Here is a 16,593-nt window from a genome sequence, read left to right as displayed (position 1 = left end):
AGCAGGGAGTGCTCATCCTCCTCAAAGGCTTAGATTGGGGCGTCTAAATGTGTGTGGATATAACCAAGATGAGAAGAAAGGAGAGATAGGTGGTATGTTTGAGGATAGAAACCTAGATGTTCTGGGTATGAGTGAAACAAAACTCAAGGGTATAGGGGTAGAGTGGTCTGGGAATGTCTTGGTAGTAAAGTCGGGTTGGTGAGAGAACAAGAGCAAAGGAAGGAGTAGCAATACTCTTGAAGCACGAGCTGTGGGAGTATGTGATAATGTGTAAGAAAGTAAATTCTAGATTGATGTGGCTAAAACTGAAAGTGGATAGAGAGGGATGGGTGATTATTGGTGCCTACGCACCTGGTCATGAGAAGAAGGATCATGAGAGGCAAGTGTTCTGGAAGCAGCTGAGTGAGTGTATTAGCAGCTTTGATGCACGAGACCAGGTTATAGTGATGGGTGATTTAAATGTGAGCATGAGTAATGTAGCAGTTAAGGGTATAAATGGTGTACATGGGGTGTTCAAGCATGAGTAATGTGGCAGTTGAGGGTAGAATTGGTGCACATGGGGTGATCAGTGTTGTAAATGGAAATGGTGGAGCTTGTGGATTTGTGGGCTGAAAAAACACTGGTGATTGGGAATACCTGGTTCAAAAAGAGAGATGTACATAAGTATACATATGTGGGTAGGAGAAATGATCAAAGGGCATTATTGGACTATGTGTTAATTGACAGGTGTGTAAAAGAGACTTTTGGATGTTAATATGTTTAAGGGGCAGTTGGAGGGATGCCTGATCACTATCTTGTGGAAGTGAAGGTGAAGATTTTTAAAGGCTTTCAGAAAAGAAGAATGTTGGGGAAAAGCGAGTGGTGAGAGTAAGTGAGCTTGGGTAAGAGACTTGTATGAGGATGTATCAGGAGAGACTGAGTTTAGAATGGCAAAAGGTGAGAGAAATTACGTTAGGGGAGTGGGTGAGGAATGGGATGTATTTAGGGAGGCACAGTGATGGCTTCCCTAAATATAATAAATATAAAATACATGTATCTATTTATAAGACATAATCGCTGTTTCCCACGTCAGTGAGGCAGCACCAGGAAACAGCCGAAGAATGGCCCATCCACTCATTAACATGTACATAAACAACCATATAGGAATATACATATACATATCAACATATACATACACATACAAAGACATATACACATATATAAACGTGTACATATTCATACTTGCCTTCATCCATTCCTGTCACTACCCCGCCCCACAGGAAACAGCATCGTTAACCCCTGCTCCAGCGAGGTAGTGCCAGGGGAACAGACAAAAAAGGTCATATTTGTTCATACTCAGTCTCTAGCTGTCATGTGTAATGCACTGAAACCACAGCTCCCTATCCACATCCAGGCCCCACAGACCTTTCCATGGTATACCCCAGACGTTCCACATGCCCTGCTTCAGTCCACTGACGGCACGTTGACCCCAGTATACCACATCGTTCCAATTCAATCTATTCCTTGCACACCTCTCAACCTCCTGTATGTTCAGGCTTCAGGCCCTGATCCCTCAAACTATTTTTCACTCCATCCTTACACTTCCAATTTGGTCTTCCACTTCTTGTTCCTTCCACCTCTGACACAAATATCCTCTTTGCAAATATTTCCTCACTCATTCTCTCCATAAGCCTAAACCATTTCAACACACCCTCTTCTGCCCTTTCAACCACACTTTATTTATTCCCACACATCTCTCATACCCTTTCATTACTTACTCAATCAAATCACCTCGCACCACATTTTGTTCTCAAACATTTCATTTCCAGAATATCCACCCTCTCTGAGATGATGTTCTCTCCTTCCACACATTCTTCAACGCTCCCATAACCTTCACCCCCTCCCCTACCCTGTGACTCACTTCCGCTTCCATGGTTCCACTTGCTGCTAAGTCCACTCCCAGATATCTAAGACATTTCACTTCCTCCAGTTTTTCTCCATTCAAACTTACTTCCCAATTAAGTTGTCCCTCAACCCTACTGAACCTAATAAACTTGCTCTTATTCACATTTTCTCTGAACTTTTTTCCTTTCACACACTTTTCCAAAATCAGGCACCAACTTCTGCAGTTTCTCACTCAATCAGCCACTAGAGCTGTATCATCAAAAAACAACTGACTCACTTGCCAGACACTCTCATCCACAACATTCTGCATACTTGCCCCTCTCTTCAAAACTCTTGCATTTACCTCCCTAACCACTCCATCCATAAACAAATTAAACAACCATGAGGACATCACACTTCCCTGCCGGAGACTGACATTCACTGGGAACCAATCACTTTCCTCTCTTCCTACTCGTACACATGCCTTACATCCTTGATAAAAACTTTTCACTGAGTCTAGCAACTTACCTCCCACACCATATACTCTTAAGACCTTCCATAAAGCATCTCTATCAACTCTTACCATATGCCTTCTTCAAATCCATAAATGCTACATACAAATCCATCTGTTTTTCTAAGTAATTCTCACAAATTCTTCAACGCAAACACCTGATCCACACATCCTCTACCACTTCTGAAACCACCCTGCTCTTCCCCAATCTGATGCTCTGTACTTGCCTACACCCTCTCAGTCAATACCCTCCCATATAATTTCCCAGGAATACTCAACAAACTTATGCCTCTGTGGTTTGAACACTCACCTTCATCCCCTTTCATGTGTATAATGGCACTATGCATGCATTCTGCCAACACTAAGGCACTTCACTATGGTCCATACATACATTGAATATCCTTACAAAACAAACAACAACAACAGTCACCCCATTTTTTTTAATAAATTCCACTGCAATACCATCCAAACTTCATTCCCTTATTTCATCTTTCTCCTTATTTTTCATAGCAAATATTGTACGTACTGGAACACAGACCATATGACATTTAAAACTACGAAAAATGGAATATAAAATTAATAACGTGATAAAATATAGTGTCAAGATTTCCACAAACCTGAAACTTTCTGTGGATGGCACGAGCACGACTTTCTTGACCTCTAGGTATTGTAAATACATTCTGAACTTGTAACATTGCCACAATGGACAGAATTTCTTTTGTACATCCAAAGTCTCCTGAAGATTAATATAAATAATTCAATTACAAACACAGTCTGAATAAAAAGAAATATATCCACAGAAGCTGATTTTCATATATACATTTCTTCATGGTCACTGCCCAAAGTTAACAATGAACCCATATCTGCCATGCCTACCATGATACAGTATTTCATATAACCAAGCTATGATCTACTTATTGCTCGTTTAAAACAAAGGAAGAAATGATAGCCCCTCAGCTTTTAGGAAGTGCTTTTATTACTTGATCAAATCACCTTACACCACATGTGCCCTTAAACATTTCCAACACATCCACCCTTCTTTGCATGGCTTAATCTAAAACTCATGGTTCGCATCCATATAATATCGTTGGGACTACAATACCTTCAAACATACACATTTTCCCCCTCCTGGATAATGAACTCCCTTTCAACACAATGCTCAGCGTTTCCTGAACCTTTGCCTCCCTCATCCATCCTTTGTCCTTGGCTCTATTTGCTGCCATGTCTACTCCAAGTCATCTAAAACACTCCACTTCCTCCAATTTCTCCAGTCAAACTCAAATCTCAACTAACCTGCCCTTCAACCCAGCTAAACCTAATGACCTTGCATTTATCCTTACTCTAAACCTCATCCTTTTCACAAATTCTTTCAAACTCAGTCACCAACTTCTGCAGTTTCACACTCAAATCTGCCATCAGTGCTGCACCATCAGTAAACAACAACTGACTCACTTCCCAGGCCCTCTCATTCCCTGAGGACTGCATACTTGTCCCTCTCAAAGATTCACACTTGTCTCCCACACCACCCCATCCATAAACAAAATGAATAATCATGGTGACATCACAGACCCCTGCAACAGACCAATCTTCACTTGGAACCATTCACTTTCCTCTCTTCTTACTCGTATATATGCCTTACACCCTTGATAAAAACTTTTCACTGCTCCTAGCAGGCTTCCTACTAAACTGTACATTCTTCAGACAAGACCTTCCACAAGGCATCTCCATCAACCCTATCACATGGTTTCTCTAGATCCATAAATGACACATACAAATCCATCAGTTTCTCTAAGTATTTCTCACACACATTCTTTAAAGCAAATATCTGATCCACACATCCTGTATCACTTCTAAAACCATACAGCTCTGCCCCAATCTAATGCTCTGTGCATGCCTTCACCCTGTCAATCACTACTCCCTCATACAATTTACCAGGTACACTAACAAATGTGTACCTCTGTAGTTTGAACACTCATCTTTTATTTCTCTTGCCTTTATACAATGGCATCATATATGTAGTCTGTCAGTCCTAAGAAACCTCACCATGATCCATACTCATTTATTCATTGTACTTTGTCGCCGTCTCCCGCATCAGCGAGGTAGCGCAAGGAAACAGACGAAAGAATGGCCCAACCCAACCACATATACATGTATATACATAAACACCCACACATGCACATATACATAACTATACATACATATACATACACAGACATATACATATATTCACATGTACATATTCATACATGCTGCCTTCATCCATTCCCCCCCGCCACACATGAAATGGCACCCCCCTCTCCCCCTGCACGTGCACAAGGTAGCACCAGGAAAAGACAACAAAGGCCATTCTTAGACATTAGTACCTCACCCTTGACAAGCCACAGACAGGGCAACTCTAGCACAGTGTTTCCAGAGGCTCCTACCTAATGTTCCTAATGACTACTTCTACCTAATGCTCCTGACTTATGTTCCTACCTACTACTTCTACCTAATGCTCCAGCCTATATGTTCCAACTCACTACTTTTATCTACTGCTCCTAACATTTTGTCAAAAGGTAGGGCTAACACAAAGAATGAGCTGTGTAAGTTTTAAGTGCTATCAAGTGTTATATGTGACAAGGAGAGACTGTATGTAAGCCTCACGTGTAGGTGAGGCAGAAAGAAAAGACAGCTACCTGGGTCAGAAGAGTGCTAACTGACAACCACTGAAGTGCTGACTCACTATGCAGCTGTTACTAACTCTTCTGATATCCAGGAGGGTTATATTGGTAATATACCTCCCTGGTCACTGGCTACCTACCAACTAGTACCTACCTTCACAGCACTCTATTCTCACTCATACTGTTTCCTCTTCTCTGAAAACCTCTACAAAGGTTCACCCTCACCTCCACAAGATAGTGATCAGATAACCCACCAGCTGCCCCTCTTGGCACATTTATATCCAAGTCTTTCTTTTATATGCCTGTCAATTACCATTTAAATTTATCTATTTATTATACTTAGTCGATGTCTCCCACGTTAGCGAGGTAGCACAAGGAAAAAGACGAAAGAATGGCCCAACCCACCCATGTGCACATGTATATGCATAAACAACCACACACACACATATACGTACCTATACATTTCAACATATACATACACATACATACACAGACATATACACACATGTATAAATCCATGCTTGCTGCCTTCATCCATTCCCGTCACCACCCCGCCCCATTCACACTGTCTCAAGCTGTCATGTGCAATGCACTGAAACCACAGCTCCCTTTCCACATCCAGGTCCCACAAAACTTTCCATGGTTTACCCAGACGCTTCTCATGCCCTGGTTCAATCCATTGACAGCACGTCGACCCTGGTATAGCACATCATTCCAATTCGCTCTATTCCTTGCACGCCTTTCACCTTCCTGTATGTTCAGGCCCTGATCATTCAAAATCATTTTCACTCCATCTTTCCACCTCCAATTTGGTCTCCCACTTCTCATTCCCTCCACCTCTGATACATATGTCCTTTTTGTCAATCTTTCCTCACTCATTCTCTCCATGTGACCAAACCATTCCAATACACCCTCTTCTGCTCTCATCACCACACTCTTTTTTATTTCCACACATCTCTCTTACCCTTTCATTACTTACTTGATCAAACTACCTCACACCACAAATTGTACTCAAACATTTCAATTCCAACACATCCACCCTCCTCTGCACAACCCTATCTACAGCCCACACCTCACAACCATATAACATTGTTGGAACCACTAGTCCTTCAAACATACCCATTTTTGCTCTCTGAGATAACATCCTGGCCTTCCACACTTTCTTCAACACTCCCAGAACCTTTGCCCCCTCCCCCACCCTGTGAATCACTTCCGCTTCCATGATTCCATCCGCTGCCAAATCTACTCCCAGATTTCTAAAATACTTCATTTCCTCCAATTTTTCTCCATTCAAACTTGTCCCTCAACCCAAGTGAACCTAATAACCTTACTCTTATTCACATTTACTCTCAACTTCCTTCTTTCACACACTTTACCAAATTCAGTCACCAACTTCTGCAGTTTCTCACCCAAATCAGCCATCAGTGCTGTATCATCAGCAAACAACAACTGACTCACTTCCCAAGCCCTCTCATCCACAACAGACTGCATACTTGCCCCTCTCTCCAAAACTCTTGCATTCACCTCCCTAACAACCCATCCATAAACAAATGAAACAGCCATGGAGACATCACGCACCCCTGGTGTAAACCGACATTCACTGGGAATCAATCCTTTTCCTTACTTCCTACTCTAAACATGCCTTACATCCTTGATAAAAACTTTTCACTTCTTCTAGCAGCTTACCTCCCACACCATATACTTTTAAAACATTCCACAGAGCATCTCTATCAACTTCTCCAGATCCATAAATGCTACATACAAATCTATTTGCTTTTCTAAGTATTTCTCACATACATTCTTCAAAGCAAACACCTGATCCACACATCCCTACTATCACTTCTGAAACCACACTGATATTCCCTAATCTGATGCTCTGTACATGCCTTTACCCTCAAAATCAATACCCTCCCATATAATTTCCCTGGAATACTTAACAAACTTATACCTCTGTAATTCAAACACTCATCTTTATCCCCTTTGCCTTTGTACAATGGCATTATGCACACATTCCACCAATCCTCAAGCACTTCACCATGAACCATACATACAGATATCCTTACCAATGAGTCAACAACACAGTTGCCCCCTTTTTTAATAAATTCCACAGGAATACCATCCAAACCCACCACCTAGCCGACTTTCATCTTCCCCAAAGCTTTCACTACCTCTTCTCTGTTTACCAAACCATTCTCCCTGACCCTCTCTCATCACACACCACCTCAACCAAAACACCCAATATCTGCCACTCTATCATCAAACACATTTAACAAACCTTCAAAATACTCACTCCATCTCCTTCACATTTCATCACTACTAGTTATTACCTCCCCATTAGCCCCCTTCACCGATGTTCCCATTTGTTCTAGTCTTATGCACTTTATTTACCTCCTTTCAACATCTTTTTATTCTCACTAAAATCTAATGATACTCTCTCATCCCAACTCTCATTTGCCCTCTTTTTCACCTCTTAAACCTTTCTTTTGACCTCCTGCCTCTTTCTTTTATACATCTCCCAGTCATTCACACAACTTCCCTGCAAAAATCATCCAAACGCCTCTCTCTTCTCTTTCACTAACAATCTTACTTCTTTATCCCACCACTCACTACCATTTCTAATCTGCCCACCTCCCACCTTTCTCATGCCAAAGGCATCTTTCGCACAAGCCATCACTGCTTCCCTAAATACATCTCATTCCTCCCCAACTCCCCTTACGTCATTTGCTCTCAATCTCTCCTGACACTTCCTCACACGTCTCCTTTCCAAGCTCACTTACTCTCACCACTCTCTTCACCCCAACATTCTCTCTTCCTTTCTGAAAACCTCTCCAAATCTTCACTTTCGCCTCCACAAGAGGGGGATCTCCCCTATCCCCCTGGGTATAGTTGAGAAAGAATACTTCCCACGCATTCCTCACGTGTCGTAGAAGGCGACTAAAGGGGACTGGAGCAGGGGGCCAGAAACCCTCCCCTCCTTGTATTTTAACTTTCTAAAAGGGGAAACAGAAGAAGGAGTCATGTGGGGAGTGCTCATCCTCCTCGAAGGCTCAGATTGGGGTGTCTAAATGTGTGTGGATGTAACCAAGATGAGAAAAAAGGAGAGATAGGTAGTATGTTTGAGGAAAGGAACCTGGATGTTTTGGCTCTGAGTGAAACGAAGCTCAAGGGTAAAAGGGAAGAGTGATTTGAGAATGTCTTGGGAGTAAAGTCAGGGGTTAGTGAGAGGATAAGAGCAAGGGAAGGAGTAGTACTACCCATGAAACAGGAGTTGTGGGAGTATGTGATAGAATGTAAGAAAGCAAATTCTAGATTGATATAGGTAAAAGTGAAAGTGGATGGAGAGAGATGGGTGATTATTGGTGCTTATGCACCTGGGCATGAGAAGAAAGATCATGAGAGGCAAGTGTTTTGGGAGCAGCTGAATCAGTGTGTTAGTGGTTTTGATGCGCAAGACAGGGTTATAGTGATGGGTGATTTGAATGCAAAGGTGAGTAATGTGGCAGTTGAGGGAATAATTGGTATACATGGGGTGTTCAGTGTTGTAAATGGAAATGGTGAAGAGCTTGTAGATTTATGTGCTGAAAAAGGACTGGTGATTGGGAATACTTGGTTTAAAAAGCGAGATATACATAAGTATACGTATGTAAGTAGGAGAGATGGCCAGAGAGCATTATTGGATTACGTGTTAATTGATAGGCGAGCAAAAGAGAGACTTTTGGATGTTAATGTGCTGAGGGGTGCAACTGGAGGGATGTCTGATCATTATCTTGTGGAGGTGAAGGTGAAGATTTGTAGGGGTTTTCAGAAAAGAAGAGAGAATGTTGGGGTGAAGAGAGTGGTGAGAGTTAGTGAGCTTGGGAAGGAGACTTGTGTGAGGAAGTACCAGGAGAGACTGAGTTCAGAATGGAAAAAGGTGAGAACAAACGAGGTAAGGGGAGTGGGGGAGGAATGGGATGTATTTAGGGAAGCAGTGATGGCTTGCGCAAAAGATGCTTGTGGCATGAGATGCATGGGAGGTGGGTAGATTAGAAAGGGTAGTGAGTGGTGGGATGAAGAAGTAAGATTATTGGTGAAAGAGAAGAGAGAGGCATTTGGACAATTTTTGCAAGGAAATAATGCAAATGAGTGGGAGATGTATAAAAGAAAGAGGCAGGAGGTCAAGAGAAAGGTGCAAGATGTGAAAAAGAGGGCAAAAGAGAGTTGGGATGAGAGATTATCATTAAATTCTAAGGAGAATAATAAGATGTTTTGGAAGGAGGTAAATAGAGTGCGTAAGACAAGGGAGCAAATGGGAACTTCAGTGAAGGGGGCTAATGGGGAGGTGATAACAAGTAGTGGTGATGTGAGAAGATGGAGTGAGTATTTTGAAGGTTTGTTCAAAGTGTTTGATGATATAGTGGCAGATAAAGGGTGTTTTGGTTGAGGTGGTGTGCAAAGTGAGAGGGTTGGGGAAAATGATTTGGTAAACAGAGAAGAGGTAGTAAAAGCTTTGCGGAAGATGAAAGCCGGCAAGGCAGCAGGTTTGGATGGTATTGCAGTGGAATTTATTAAAAAAGGGGGTGACTGTATTGTTGAATGGTTGGTAAGGTTCTTTAATGTATGTATGATTCATGGTGAAGTGCCTGAGGATTGGCAGAATGCTTACATAGTGCCATTGTACAAAGGCAAAGGGGATAAGAGTGAGTGCTCAAATTACAAAGGTATAAGTTTGTTGAGTATTCCTGGTAAATTATATGGGAGAGTATTGATTGAGAGGGTGAAGGCATGGACAGAGCATCAGATTGGGGAAGAGCAGTGTGGTTTCAGAAGTGGTAGAGGATGTGTGGATCAGGTGTTTGCTTTGAGGAATGTATGTGAGAAATACTTAGAAAAGAAAATGGATTTGTATGCAGCATTCATGGATCTGGAGAAGGCATATGATAGAGTTGAGAGAGATGCTCTGTGGAAGGTATTAAGAATATATGGTACAGGAGGCAAGTTGTTAGAAGCAGTGAAAAGTTTTTATCGAGGATGTAAGGCATGTGTACGTGTAGGAAGAGAGGAAAGTGATTGGTTCTCAGTGAATGTAGGTTTGCGGCAGGGGTGTGTGATGTCTCCATGGTTGTTTAATTTGTTTATGGATGGGGTTGTTAGGGAGGTGAATGCAAGAGTTTTGGAAAGAGGGGCAAGTATGCAGTCTGTTGTGGATGAGAGAGCTTGGGAAGTGAGTCAGTTGTTGCTCGCTGATGATACAGCACTGGTGGCTGATTCATGTGAGAAACTGCAGAAGCTGGTGACTGAGTTTGGTAAAGTATGTGAAAGAAGAAAGTTAAGAGTAAATGTGAATAAGAGCAAGGTTATGAGGTACAGTAGGGTTGAGGGTCAAGTCAATTGGGAGGTAAGTTTGAATGGAGAAAAACTGGAGGAAGTAAAGTGTTTTAGATATCTGGGAGTGGATCTGGCAGCAGATGGAACCATGGAAGCGGAAGTGAATCATAGGGTGGGGGAAGGGGCGAGAATTCTGGGAGCCTTGAAGAATGTTTGGAAGTCGAGAACATTATCTCGGAAAGCAAAAATGGGTATGTTTGAAGGAATAGTGGTTCCAACAATGATGTATGGTTGCGAGGTGTGGGCTATGGATAGAGTTGTGCGCAGGAGGGTGGATGTGCTGGAAATGAGATGTTTGAGGACAATATGTGGTGTGAGGTGGTTTGATCGAGTAAGTAATGTAAGGGTAAGAGAGATGTGTGGAAATAAAAAGAGTGTGGTTGAGAGAGCAGAAGAGGGTGTTTTGAAATGGTTTGGTCACATGGAGAGAATGAGTGAGGAAAGATTGACCAAGAGGATATATGTGTTAGAGGTGGAGGGAACGAGGAGAAATGGGAGACCAAATTGGAGGTGGAAAGATGGAGTGAAAAAGATTTTGAGTGATTGGGGCCTAAACATGTAGGAGGGTGAAAGGTGTGCAAGGAATAGAGTGAATTGGAACGATGTGGTATACCGGGTCGACGTGCTGTCAATGGATTGAACCAGGGCATGTGAAGTGTCTGGGGTAAACCATGGAAAGTTCTGTGGGGCCTGGATGTGGAAAGGGAGCTGTGGTTTCAGTGCATTATTACAAGACAGCTATAGACTGAGTGTGAACGAATGGGGCCTTTGTTGTCTTTTCCTAGCGCTACCTCGCACACATGAGGGGGGAGGGGGTTGTTATTCCATGTGTGGCGGGGTGGCGATGGGAATAAATAAATAAAGGCAGACAGTATGAATTGTGTACACGTGTATATGTCTGTGTGTGTATATATATGTGTACATTGAGATGTATAGGTATGTATATTTGCGTGTGTGGACATGTATGTATATACATATGTATGTGGGTGGGTTGGGCCATTCTTTCGTCTGTTTCCTTGCGCTACCTCGCTAACGCGGGAGACAGCGACAAAGCAAAAAAAAAAAATAAAATAAAATAAATAAATAAATAAATAAGACAGTAATAAGACATTTCCAAACCATTCTTCCCCTTTTCTCTTGAGCTCTGCTTCATTAAGAGCCAGAACCAAGTTTCTTCCCCAAAGTAGATTACTCATCTCTCCACCCAAGCATGATCCTTAAAGGATGACCACTCCCTGCTTGGCTTCTTCTGTCCCATCATTTACACAATGAAATACAGGAAGGGTGGGTTTCCAGATTCCTGCTCCCGCACCCTTTAGTTGTCTTTTATGATGTGCAGGGAATACAAATATAGAATTCTCTCTCCTCTATGAATATATATGATGCATGCTAAGGAGGGCTAAATGCAGAGAAGGGTGGATGTGTTGGAAATGAAAAGTTTTAGGACAATATGTGGTGCGAGGTGGTTTGACCGGATAAGTAATGAAAGGGTAAGCGAGAGGTACAATAATAAAAAGAGTGCAATTGAGAGTTGAAGAGGGTGTACCAAAAGTTTGGACGTATGGAGAAAATGAAAGGGGAAAGGTTGACAAAGAGGATATATAAAGTCGGAAATGGTGGGAACAAGAACAGCACCAGGAAAAGACAAAGACAGGCCTCATCCACTGACATCCTTTCTCTAGCTGTCATGTGTAATGAACTAAAATCACAGCTCTCTATCTCAACCGGGCCCCAAAGAATTATCCACAGTTAATCCTGAACGCTTCACGCGCCCTGGTTCAGTCCATTGATAGCTTGTTAACCCCAGAGTGCCACATCATTCCAATTCACTCTATCCCATGCACACCTTCACCCTCAGGCATGTTCAGGCCCTGATTGCTTAAAATCATTTTTACACCATCCTTCCATCTCCAATTTGGGCTCCCAACTGTCCTTGTTCTCTCCACTTCTGACACGTATATCATCCTTGTCAACCTTTCCTGACCCATTCTCTCATGTCCAAACCATTTCAGACCAACCTGTTCAGCTGTCTTCAGTTACACTTTTTATCAAACCTCACTTCACATATTGTCCTAAGACATTTCATATCCAACACACCCACCCTCCTCCATACAGCCTTATCTAGAGCTCAAGCCTTGCATCCGTATAATATTACAGGAACTCCTATATTACTATACCCTCAACCATACCCATTTTGGCCATACCAAATAATGCTCTCTCTTTTCACACATTTTTCAGTGCTCCCAAAACCTCCCCTCCCCCCACCCTATGACTAATTTCTACTTCCATGTCCACCCCCAGGTTTCAAAAATACTTCACTTTCTCCAAGCAAACTAACACCTCATTCAACCTGTCCCTTAACCCTGCTAAACCTAATAACCTTGCTTTTATTCACAACTACCCTCAACTTCCTTTCACACACTCTTCCAAACTAAGTCACCAAATTCTGCAGTTTCTCACTCAAATCTGTCATCAGTGCTGTATCATAAGCAAAAAACAACAACTGACTGACTTCCCAGGCCCTCTCATCCCCAACAGACTGTATACTCGCCCCTCTCTCCAAAACTTTTGCATTTACCTTCCCCACCATCCCTTCCACATACAAATTAAACAAAATGGTGACCTCACAAAGACCAACCTTCAATTGGAACCAATTACTCGCCACTTCCTGCTTGTACACATGCCTTACACCCTTGATAAAAACTTGATAAAAACTCATTGCTTCTAACAACTTCTGAAACCACAATTTTCCTCCCCAGTCTGATGCTCTGTACATACCTTAGCAATCTCAACCATTACCCTCCCATATGACTTACCAGGTATACTCAACAAACTTATACCTCCAAATAGTATGAGCACTCACCTTCATCTTCCTTCCTTTTTCATAATGGCATTATACATGAACTCTTCCAATCCTCAGGCACCTCAGTAATCCTTCAAAATACTCATTCCATCATCTCCTTACTTCATCACTACCTGTTACCACTTCCCTATTTGTCACTTTCACAGATGTTTCCAACTACTCTTATATTTTTCTCAACCTATCTACCTCCTTCCAAAACATCTTACTCTCCCTGTAGCATACTGATCAACGTCAACCCTAGCTTTCATTTGCCCTCATTTTCAAACTTCCTCTTGACCTCATGCTGCTTTCCCTTGTACAACTCCTATTCATCTACACTTCTTCCCTGTAAGTAATAGCCATGCATCTCTGTTATTTTCCTCACCAGTAACTTTACTATGTCATCCCACTACTCACTACCCCTTCTCACCTTCCCAACTCCTACCTTCCACATGCTACACACTCCTCTTGACCATGCCAGCACTGCTTCCCTAAATATCTCCAATTCCTTATTCATTCCCTTGGCTTCATTTACTTTCACCTTTTGCCATTTTACACCCAATTTATTCATACATTTCTCTTTTCAAAGCTCACTTACTTTCACCACCCTTTTCTCATGTAATTCCCTCTTTCCTGAAAACCCTTTCAAATCTCTACCCTTGCCTCTGCCAGGTAATGGTTAGACATCCCACCAGTTGCCACATTCAACACATGTACATCCATGAGTCTCTCGGGCATGCTTATCAATTAGTACATAATCCAATAATGCCTTCTGACCATCTATCCTGCTCACCTAGATATGCTTATGTATGTCCTTTTTAATAAAAACTAGATGTTCCCAATCACCAAACTTTTTTCAGCACACAACTCTATACCATTCATCATCCCTATTCACCTCAGTGAATACCTCATACTCCCCAGTTATGACCTCAATTCACATGACTAATTCTCATATCACCCGTCACTACCACCCAATCTCTAGCATCAAAACTACTAATGCACTCACTGCTCCCAGAACACTCCTCTTCATGACCAAATGCACATGCACTAATAATCACCCATCTCTCAAAACCCACTTTCTTTCTTGCCAACATCAATCTGTAACTCACTTCCCTACACTCTTTCACACTTTCTCACAACTCCTGTTTGATCAGCACTGCAACACCTTTTGAAGCTCTTGCCCGCACACCATCCCCGACATTCCCACACATTCTTCACCTTTACCCCTGAGCTTTGTTTCACTCAGCCAGAGCATCCAAGCAACTTCCCTTAAACATAATACCTATCTACCCAATGTGTGTGTGTGTGTGTAAGTGGTGTAAGGAAGGAGAATCAAATAAGAAAAAGTAGGGTTATAGTGAGATATGGTAGTAAGATGAGTGTGTATGAGAGAGCTGTAGATATCATGCTGAAATGGTCTGGCCATATGCAAAGGACAAGTTAAGACAGGATGACAAAAAGGGTATATGCATGTTAATAGTGGAAGCAACAAGGAAAAAGGGGAACCAAGGAGGAGGTGGAAGGATGGAGTGAAAATGTTTTGAAGGCTAACATGAGGACTGCAAAGGATAGAGCAAATTGAGGCGATGTTGGTTATAAAGGACAATTGGCTGTCAATTGGCTGAACCAGGGAATATGACACATTCACGGGACACCAAGGTAAGATCTCTTAGTGGAGTCTAAGGGCTAAGGAAACAATGTAAATTTGCAGTAAAATTCAATAAAAACTTACCTGAAACAAGTAACATCTTGGCTAACTGAGGTAGTAGGGGAAATTCCGCCATTTGCTGTCCAAGAGGCTGAGTCAATGTACCCTCTTCAGTGATGGCCCCCAGTGCAAAGAGCTCATCTAATGCAGCTATTAAATGCTTTGCAGGTGGTGGAGATGGAAAGTCAAACCGCAGCATGTTCTCTGGAAAAAACAGGAATGAAGAGGCCATGTTATGCAGTTATTCTTTACTGATACATCTTACTGAGAGTAACAGGATGAACCAGCACCCAATAGAAAAGGTTAGAAAATTAATTAGAAAAAAAATCTTGGCAAGAAAAAATCTATATATAGCAAAAATAACCACAAGAGGGTCATCTAAATCTGAATACAACTAGCATAAACTTTACAGACAAAGTATCTATAAAATGCTCGAGAAAAATTTCTGAAGTAAGCCCTTACTCCAAAGAAATAACCAGACTTTTCATAAACCAATAAACTGAAAATCTGCTATTAAACAATGACCATAATGGAAACACTAATCAGTTATGATCATCTGAAGTTGGATGAGAAACTTGTCCCGAGTTAAAGATCTTTTACTTCTTATGTACTGGAAGGAATTTTGAACGTAGGTTTGTTCTTATGACTGTCATTTCACATTAATCTACTTCTATGTTAGCTCCAGGAACAGATTAAGGAATGGCCAAACTTGATCACATCCACTCTATGTCATGTACAATGCACCCAAAATACAGCCCCCATCCACAAACAGGCCCCACTGACATTTCCATGGTTTGCCCTGACCACTTTATATGCCCTGATTCAGTCCACTGACAGCTCAATGCCCTATGTATATCACCTCACCCAAATTCCCTCTAACTTGTACAAGCCAGATGCCCTTCTGCATGTTCAAAAACCAAATATTCAAAACCCTTTTCACTCCATCCATCCATCTCCATTTCTGTCTTATCCTTCTCCTTTTCCCCTTCACTTCAGGAACACATAAACTCTGTCAACCTCTCCTAAATCATCCTTTCCATATGGCCAAACTATTTCACTTCATCCTCTTCAGCTCTCACATCCATACTCTTATTATATCAACTCTCTCTTACCCTGTCATTTCTTACTTTATCAGCCCTCAATATACCAAAAATTCTCTTCAAACATTTCATTTCCAACAAATCCACCCTCCTCCATACTTTCTCATCTAGAGTGCATGCCTCGCATCAACATAACATCATCAGGACTACAGCACCACCAAATATGCCAAGCTTTGCTCTCACAAATAATGACTTCCCTCTCCACATACTCCTCACTGCTTTTTGACTCCATCTGTTAGAAACTACAATGCAAGTGAAAAGCCACCTTTGGTTATCGGGTGTCACTAAGTGCACAGCCTTATCCAAGTACTTCTCACTCCAAAGGCGTCCAAGGACTTTTCATTCCAAAGGAGTCCACATTTCCCTACCACTGAAAGTAGTGCAGCCTTGGACTGAAGGAACTTTTAGAAGGAGTTCCTGGTAAACAATGGGACTCTTTCTAGGAAAGGGGTCCGAGGGTAATTACATGAGTATAATAGGTACTATCCACCAGGTATCAGGAGGGTCAGTGACATCTCCTTAGTGAGCCAGCTGTCTTTTCT

General features: G+C 42.0%; 1 protein-coding gene across 2 annotated transcripts in view; it reads right to left on the bottom strand.

The window, feature by feature from the left end:
- The window catches only part of LOC139749453 (probable ATP-dependent RNA helicase DHX35), a 206,168-nt gene that overhangs the window by 77,493 nt on the left and 112,082 nt on the right, over positions 1 to 16,593 (bottom strand). For both annotated transcript variants that reach the window (XM_071663332.1, XM_071663334.1), the window contains exons 10-11: positions 14,976 to 15,155; positions 2,992 to 3,110 (exon numbers count right to left, since the gene is read on the bottom strand). In XM_071663332.1, the coding sequence (XP_071519433.1) occupies positions 2,992 to 3,110; positions 14,976 to 15,155 (299 nt within the window). The remainder of the gene's footprint in view (positions 1 to 2,991; positions 3,111 to 14,975; positions 15,156 to 16,593) is intronic.

The sequence above is a fragment of the Panulirus ornatus genome, chromosome 7 (genome assembly GCF_036320965.1).
Source record: "Panulirus ornatus isolate Po-2019 chromosome 7, ASM3632096v1, whole genome shotgun sequence".
Lineage (NCBI taxonomy): Eukaryota > Metazoa > Arthropoda > Malacostraca > Decapoda > Palinuridae > Panulirus > Panulirus ornatus.
Note: the sequence above shows the minus strand (reverse complement) of the source record. Positions and strands in the feature narration are given on the sequence as shown.